At 48.8% G+C, this 8,911-nt stretch overlaps 1 protein-coding gene across 1 annotated transcript; it reads left to right on the forward strand.

Moving 5' to 3' along the window:
• Window positions 1-7,656: 7,656 nt before the first annotated feature.
• On the forward strand, window positions 7,657-7,956 carry LOC110552366 (large ribosomal subunit protein P2-like). The gene has a single exon (XM_060383358.1). The coding sequence runs from the start codon at window positions 7,657-7,659 to the stop codon at window positions 7,954-7,956; it is 300 nt and encodes a 99-aa protein (XP_060239341.1).
• Window positions 7,957-8,911: the final 955 nt, after the last annotated feature.

Below are 8,911 nucleotides of genomic sequence, written 5' to 3' on the forward strand. Positions count from 1 at the left end.
AAGTCAAGGAACCCATCTCTGACAGATGGGAAGGCAGGCCCCAAGACTAACAGGGGGTATTTCCACCCTATGCCTTGGGGCTAGACAGTTCCTTTCAGGGGCTATCATTGTATATCTCAGAATATACTTAGTGGCCCCCTCAGCTTCCATCCATCAGACACAAGCAATGAACCCCAACCAGTAATCCCCTTGCCTCAGCCTGTAACTATGTAGTCTTCAAATGTGGCCAAATGTCCACTGGGGTTGTAGGTGGAGTTTGAGCCCTAGGTTCCATCAGTCAGACCACTTCCTCACTCCCTCACTCCCTCACTGACAGTTCCACATGCTTCCAGGGGCTTCTCTGGATGAAAAACAAACTCCTTTGCTTGCTCTATAGAGACAAGCAGTGACAGGCCCATGGACCTCAGATTTATCCAGCATCCTCCAGCTTCATTACCCAAGGTAAAAGCAACAACAAACAAACAAACAAACAAATAAACAAATAGAGTAGCTGAATGAAATCAGGTGGACAGATCGGCAGGGGTGGATCCAGGAGGAATATGGCAGAGGTGGTAAAAGCAATCATACGCTGTATGAAATTCTTAAAGAATTAGTAAACTCTTATTTAAAGACAACAGCAACAGATATCTAGTATTTTCTGGGTGCGACTTTACAGGGAAGATGATCATAGTGTCAGAGCATAGAAGTAAAGGTCTGGGGAATTTAAGAAAAAACAAAAACAAAACCATAGATTTGGGCAAATCCAGAGTTAGAATACTGGCATCCTCCAGGCCTGTGCTTGCTGTTTGTAGCAGAGCCTATGGAAGCCATGGGGGGGGACTCTGACTCCCAAATCTCTCTCTTTATTGGAGCTCCTCCCAGCTCCTCCCTACAGGAGACTCCTGCCCTCCCTGATTCCAGAAGGCAGGGGCTGCATCTCTTTCCAACCTCACAGCATCCTGCATCCTACATACCTGGCAAGGATCCAGGCTAAGCCTACTCTCTCTAAACTCACACCCAAGCCCCGCTCTCCGGGGAGAGGGGTGCTGTCTTAGTCAGGCATCACTTGTGTGGTGCTTACTGCAATGAAGGGATGGCAGCAGGAAGAGGAGGGTGAGAAATCACACAGCCGGCTCACTCAACACTAAGGTTCTTCTCTAGGGCTAGGTGCTGGGAGCAGGGAGCCAGCAGGAAACAGTGGGCTCCGGCTCTTCCTCTGTCTCTTTGGGTGTCAGGATCACTTTCATTTCTCATTCCATTCTCCTCTTTGGTCCCTCAGAACAGATCTCTGGGGCTTTCCATCGCCAAGGGGTCTCACAATGTCACCCCACCGTCCCAGCACATGGTAAAGGGAAGAGGATTTCAATAGCCTCTTTAGGAAACTATAAACAGTCTTGATAGAACACTAAAACTCAACACTTATTAGGGTTCTCTGTTATTGGTTGGGACCTTTGCTTGTTTGGTGTTTTGAATTATTGTCAGACTGGGTCTCGTGTAGCCCAGGATGGCCTGTAGCACCCTGTATAGATGAGGCTAATCTTAAACTCTTGATCCTCCTTCCTCTACCTCCCTAGGGCTGAGATTACAATTACAGGTGTGTGTGCAATGTCCAGATTATATGGTTCTAGGGATGGAACCAGTTAGGCAAAAACTCTACCAACTGAGCCACATCCCCAGCCCCCAAGGGTGTTGGGTTTTTAAGTGTTGAGTTGTGATACAAAGTCTGAAATCCTATCAGTGAGCTGTCTGTCGTGCCATGCTGAAGTCCCAGTAAAGTAAATGCAGACTAGATATGACACTGACTGTCTGCAGTCAAACAGCTGCTGGAGGAAGGTGGCAAAAATGTGGGAGGGAGGGAGACATTCTTTTTGTGACATTTTTAAAAATATAGTTATTTCCACAAGGTGCATGCTGATGTGTGATGGGTTTATATTGAAATCATAATAAATTACTAAATATTTTAAGCCAACATTTCTAAAACAAAGCCTTTAGGCATGTGTCATTTGCAAGAATAAAGAATTCTAAGATGAATGTTTGAGAACAGCTATTTAACCTATTCTGTACATAAGGTTACTTTTTCACTTACAAATATATTAAGGGCACCCATTCATGTCAAACATAACAAATAATGAAGGTAGCTACTATGTTACCAGCTAAAGCACATGCAGAGACCACGCTACATAACAAAGATATATAAGCTCATTTCCACTTACTTTGCCGTACATCGAACTTGTATGAAGTTTACAACATCATCTCCATTCTGCAGATGGAGATACTTATACACAGAGAGGCTTAGCTACTTGCCCAAGGACTTGCTAAATAGGGGATAGAGACAATTTTAAACTCAGGTCTCTGATTCTCTCTAGTAGACTTCATCATAAGCAAAAGTATAGAAGTCACCAGGTCTCTGAACAAATGGATACTGAGTACTTACCATGACTAGAGCTCTGGCTAGGGCTTTGGTAAGGAGGAGTAAGTAACTGTGCCATGAGCTTGGCAAGCTGGTTTGCATTCCCATGAATCATCTCTCGCTTTGAGTTACCTGTGGTCTTGGTATACCTGGTGTGGTTGAATTCCGAGATCTGAGAGCACTGTGTCTTTGCCAACACACACTGTTGAGATTTGGTGGATACTGAACATTAAGGATGTATTTGTGAGCCCCGTTCCTTATTCTAACATCTTTCTTTCTCTATGACTGCCTATTTATAAAGATCTCTTCACAGCCTAGAGAGCTGGGATTCTACCCACAGATGACCCCTGACTCCTGGAAGGCAGGAGCTGTTTGGAAATGCTGGGGAAGAAGAGATTGTAGTTTACTGTAGGTAGCCCCCAGGGTCCCTGCAACACTGGCCTGCACCCCAGCTCCTAACATCCACCCTCACCTGGGCTTCATCGGCCACTGCCCTCTCACAGCTAGAATCTGTTCTGCCTGCATCCCTCTGGAAACCTCTGCCCCCCTGGAGATGGTCCTGAGCAAAGACATGTTGGCAAAAACGAAGGGAAGTACTCCATCGCATCACCCCTTCTTAAGGATACTCCAGGCGTACTCATTACTTCCGAAGAGGCCCTGTAGGACTGCGTCACAGGGACCTCCATAGGGCTTGATACATGTTTTCCTTGCTCTCTCTCTTTTCATATCTATTGCCCTTTCCAATCACCCTATCACTGACTCCCTGAAACGCTTCTTAAAACACCCTTCAAGCCTTTAAACCTTTGCCCCTAGGCTCACTTCTAGGGAAAAGCATTTAGGAAGTCTGGCTCTGGGCCCTAAGCACCAGCACTCTCTCGAGCCTCCTAGTCACATTTTATATGTTGAATGCATAAATGCCAAGGTCGTAGAATCCTGGAGCTCTGAAGCAAGAGGGAAGGCATGGAATATTAAGGGAAAAAAAATGTCATCCCAATTATAGTTTCCAGAAAGCTTAGTGATAGAACCCTCTAGTGGGGTGATATCACTAGCATACTGGGGGAGGGGTAAATTGACTTGTAAATGGCAATTGACCACCACCAGGAATTTAGCAAGCTGCTCCTTAAACCTTGGAGCCTTAGATTTGGCCATAGTGGGAAGGTTTATACCATCACAACAGCTATGAGCTAATGGGACTATTCTCATCCCACATCTAGAGAGCCAGTTCATCACTGCACATAACTTTCCAGATTACAAAGGACCCGGGCAGCATATGGGTACTTTAAACTGTGGGTTCTGAAGTCAGGGAGCCTTGGTTTCAACTGTATTATTGCTAGTTGTATTTGTTACCAGCTCTGGAGTAAGGCCTCTCAGCTCGTAGCATAACCAATAGGAGGGCTGCTGAGCCAGTGCATGCAGAAGCAGCTCAAGGCATGCCAGCTAGGAAGTTTTTAAGAAACACAAGAAGCAGTCTGGGGAGACAGTCCAATCAATGACGTGCTTGCCTTACAAGCATTAGGACCTTAGTTCAATCCCCAGAACCTACATTCTAAAAAGCCCATCATGGTAATGCACTCTTGTATCCCATAGCTGGAAAAATAGACAGGCAGATCTCATGGGCTTGCTGACCAGCCAGCCTAGCTGAATCAGTGAGTTCCAGGGGCTGGGATGTACAGAAAAGCCCAGATCACGGTGTCAGGGACCACACCCCCAGTGCCCACAAAGCACCAGTGTCTACACCATGTCTTCCTTCTCCAGATATCAGTCCAACCCTTCCCCCAAAGCAGTGGTTCTGTGCCACCCAGGAAAGAAGATATGATGCTCTCAGCTCAGGCTTGCCATGCTGAAGCCAAGCCTTCTCATTCTGTTGACTCCTCAAAGGGAGAAAGCACTGGGGTGTGTTTCCAATGTCTTCTGGGGAGCAGTTTGTTAGAAGATAGCTGTGTCTGGGCAGCTTAAATCACACAGCCCTGAGCCCAGGACCCACAATCCTGGGGCAGGAATGATACACAATCCTCCCAGCACACCTGTCATATATAGTGTTAAGAGGGTGTGATCAGCCCTGTCAGTCACAAACCTTGTCTCTGCGCCAGCTTTCCACAGCCGATGGCTTCCCAGCTTTGACCACCTCTGGCTCAGATACAGGATACACATGTCTGGAGTAGTCTTCCTTAGCTGTGATTGCCAGGATTGGGTGGCTCAGTTCCCATCTTTCTTCCTCTGGATAAGGCTGCTCTGGGGTGTGCAGCCTTAGTATCGTCCAGAAGGTATCACTAAGACAGAGCCCAGCTATCCAAACAGGTACACTCATTTCTGCTACTGTCCCTCTGCTTCAGTTCCCCATTCTCCAACCAAAGCTTAACTGGAAACATTTGTATTAGTCCCTTTCCAGTTGCTATAACAAAGGACCCCCGGCTGGAAACTTACAAAATAAAGATCTGTAGTGGGCATCGTGGTGCGTGCCTCCAGCACTCCAACAGAGGAAGGCAGATCTCTGAGAGTTGGACGCCAGACTGGTGTACAAATTCTGGTGACCAGATAGCATCAAGAGCATGGTGCTGGCCTACCAGCCAGAGTCCCTTTGAGTGCTCCAAATATGGCAGAGAAGGGGGAAGAGAATCAGTGCATGGGGAACTAGGTACGCAGGCAGAATCCTTTTGCCATATGATCACCTGCTCGGATAAGAACTCACTCCATGAGACCAACCAATGTCAACCCCTGACAAAGATGGTGCCTGATGACCTCATTACAAGACCCCACCTGAGCACCTTGGCACCCCTGCACATGAGCCTATGGGGGAGATACTCAACCTATAGCACCCTCCCACAGAAAACCTCCCCCTCCATGAACAATGGATGGCAATTGTTCCGTTCCTTCTCTGGCGACTAAGCTCATGCAGGGGCCAGGGCACAGCCAGTACCGAGAAGGGAGGTGAGCTGAGCCGAGAGTGGCAAATCAGGCTGGGATCGGGGTGAGGAGCCATCCGTCTTCGGCTCCCCCTCCACCCTCTACAGGTTCAGAATGCAGTCCATACATCACTCTTGTAAACGTTTACTGCAGGTATTCCACCAGGACCCAGAGTTATGGGCTTGCTGGAGAAGCCCTCGGGAAAACAGAAAAGACATTTACTGTAGACTTTCCAGGCCGGATTTTCCATTAGTAATTGTGAAAGACAGCTTTCATTAAGCGCTTACTCTTTGTCAGATACAGTGACACCAGGAAACGGCCTCATTTGGCTGCCACAGCAAGGGTATGTGGTAGGCACGATTCTATTTCACCCCATGGCGGAAGAAACTGGGTCTCAATGGGGTTCCATCACTTGTCTAAAGGCCACCATCTCAGGTAAGAGCTACAGTAAGCTGTGTCCTTGTCACCACTGTGCCGAGCCTCCACACTGTGACGGTCAATGGATCAAAGCCTCTTATCCCATGTGCCCATAGACAATCACATCCAAGCCATGGGGCATTCCTCTAGCTTCTTCTGTTTCTGGAGGAATACTAATGCTCCCTTAGGAGTGTTGAAGACTTCCCCATCAGTCTTCTACCCTTCTGCGGTGGTGAGCTCTTGCCGTTCGTCAGGGAGAAGGGACAAGAAGCCACGGTGACAAGGAAGACAAAGAAAGCCATCACCATGTCAGCGCCCTGTGCCAGTCTCCTGGGGCTGGAGAACACATCTCTGTGCCTTAGTTTTCTGTGGAAGAAACTCAAAGGTGCAGACATCCATCTAAGTGCTGGCTGTGGAATCTACACTGTGGCCAATGACTCAGTCACACTTGGGAACATTTTGTTCAGGCTGGTGTGGGCCAGCACTGCCCCCAAGAAAGTGCCACTCAGCATCCTTGGTGTCTTTGAATGAAAGGGAATGTCATTCTTCCCTTTGGTGGAAGCTCTGTCTTGCCAAGCGGTCAGACTTTGGGGTCTGATCACTGCCAGGCAAAGATGTGATGGAGATCAGCTTTCCCTAGCTTCCTTGGGTCCATTTGCCAGTAACACACCCTAAGATTGAGCTTTAGCATGCCTCCGCCTGGCGCTTCATCCCTGATGAGCTTCAAAGCAGCCTGCTGGGGAAGGGGCCAGCTGCCAGGTCGGCAGCATGCATACTCCACCGAGGACAGTGCTTGGCAGAGGCCCCAGTGTCTGAGAGACAAGGGTCACCACGGCTGGGCTTCAACGAGCTGGCTTGGATTACTTGGTGATTGGCTCTGAGCTCTTGGAGCCTGGTCAGGTCAACCTGACCCCAGAGGCCTGTGAAATAACATGAGCAGTTGGCTGGCCACTGCCGATCAGGGCAGGGAAGCCGGAGTCTCAGTTGCTAAGAGCTTTAGCTGGCTTGTTCTGGAACCCATTCATGAAGCCTACAAATAGCTATGGGTTCCTGAGGGAGCTCTCTGCCCTGTGGGGAGGGGAAGATGGGAAGAGAGTGGTGGAAATGTGGGGCCAAGGGAATGAGAGGAGGGGCAGGGGATGAAAGGAGGGGCAGGGGATGAGAGAAAGACCCTTGTAGATTGGGTTTCTCAGGCTCCGAGGTCAGCTGTGGCTGGGAATGGCCAAGGTATAGACTAGGAGACTGGAGCTCCAGAAGAAAGAAAGTACTCTGTCAGTCAGTCAGTGAGTCAGTAAGTCCATCAGTCTGTCTGTCTTGAATAATCAAATATTTGAGGAGGGGGTGAAGAGATGGCCCAGTTGGTAAAGTGCTTGTCTTGTAAGTGTCAGTGCCTGAGTTCAATCCCCAGGGCACATATATAAAAAGGCAGGCATGGAATCACAGGGCTACGGGATGGAGATGGGCAGATCCCTGGGCTGGCTGGCCAGAGCAATAAGTAAGCCACTAGCCTACTAGTGATCTCCAGACCAATGAAAGGCCCTGCCTTGGAAGAACAAGGGGACAGTACCTAAGGAGTGACAGCTGAGCGTAAACAAACACGATCACATACACATATGCACACACACACACACACCCCTTAGCAGTCTACTGGGATGGCTGAATGAGGACCAACTATGCATATATAAGGTCAGACTCTAACCTTATTTCAAATTTCCTCGTTTCCCTGTGGAGAGGTTTTGCATTTGTGTTGATTTTATTTTGTACATTGTTGGCTACACATATGCCACAGCACACTCCTGGAGGTCAGAGGACAGCTGTGGGAGCTGGTTCTCCCTTCAGCCAAATGGGTCTCAGGCATAGAACTAAGCTCATCAGAATGGGAGGCAGGCTTTCGCCGCTGGACTCCACCAAGGTCGCATGCGTGAGGCCTGTCCGCCACTGCCGACATGCGTTACATCACCTCTTTCTTGCTGGCCGCCCCCGGGGGCAACTCCTCTCCTAGCGCCAAAGACATCAAGAAGAGCCTAGACAGTGTGGGCATCGAGGCAGACGATGACCAGCTCAACAGGGTCATCAGTGAGCTGAATGGAGAAAACATTGAGGATGTGATTGCTCAGGGTGTTGGCAAGCTTGCCAGTGTGCCTGCTGGTGGGGCTGTGGCTCTTTCTGCTGCCCCTGGCTCTGCAGCTCCTGCTGCTGGTTCTGCCCCTGCAGCAGCAGAGGAGAAGAAAGAAGGAGGAGTCTGAGGAGTCAGATGATGACACCAGATTTGGCTTGTTTGATTAAATTCCTGTTCCCCTGCAAATAAAACCTTTCTACATATCTTGAAAAAAAAAAAAAAAAAAGAATGGGAGGCAGGCACCTTTCCTCACTGAACCATCTTGTGCACAGCGTGTGTGTGTGTGTGTGTGTGTGTGTGTGTGTGTGTGTGTGTGTGTAAGAACCGATTTGAGATAACATTAAACTTTGTGACTGAGGTTTTTGTCATTGTTTTATAGTGCTGGGGATGGAACCCAGGGCCTGTGCATGCTAGGCCAATGTTCTACCAGGGAGCAACATCCCCAGCCGTGTGTATTGGTGGGGGTTTCTAGAGCTGTGATAAAACACCCTGACCAAGGTAACATTCTGGAGGATGGGTTATTTTGTCATTATGGTTTCAGAGGGATGAGACTGTGGTCGTCACAGGACGAAAGTGTGGCAGCTGGAGCAGCCAAGTAAGATATATTTTCACTGCAGGTGGGAAGCAGAAAGTGAATGATGGAGGCTTCGGGACCTCAGCACCCACCCCCGGAAACATACTTCCTCTAGTGAGGCCACACCTCCTAAACCTACCTGAACAACACTACCATCTGGAAGCCAAGTATCCAGACAGCTAAGCCTTTAGGGCCACTGCCATTCAAGCCACCATAGAAAGACTGAAGGTTTTGGCAGCCTTTGGAATCTGCTTCTGCAGCAACTGCCTTGCTTGCCTACCCATATCCTAGGCTTGCTGTCCTGCGTGTGGCACTCACACACAGTGGATGGTGGACATGTCCATGCCAGGCACCACAACTCTGCCTCCTTCACCAGAAAGGACATGTTAGGAGATTGTCACCAGCCCGCCACAGGCTGCCAGACTCTGCCAGCCCTACCACCTCTCTCATCGCACATTAAAGATATCTCAGAGGTGCCAAATGCATCAGTGTCACAATAAGGAATGAA

The sequence above is a fragment of the Meriones unguiculatus genome, chromosome 5, assembly GCF_030254825.1.
Source record: "Meriones unguiculatus strain TT.TT164.6M chromosome 5, Bangor_MerUng_6.1, whole genome shotgun sequence".
NCBI lineage: Eukaryota > Metazoa > Chordata > Mammalia > Rodentia > Muridae > Meriones > Meriones unguiculatus.

Bases quoted from the DNA above. Each gene is read 5' to 3' on its own strand.
- LOC110552366 (XM_060383358.1), top strand. From the start codon at position 7,657: ATGCGTTACATCACCTCTTTCTTGCTGGCCGCCCCCGGGGGCAACTCC.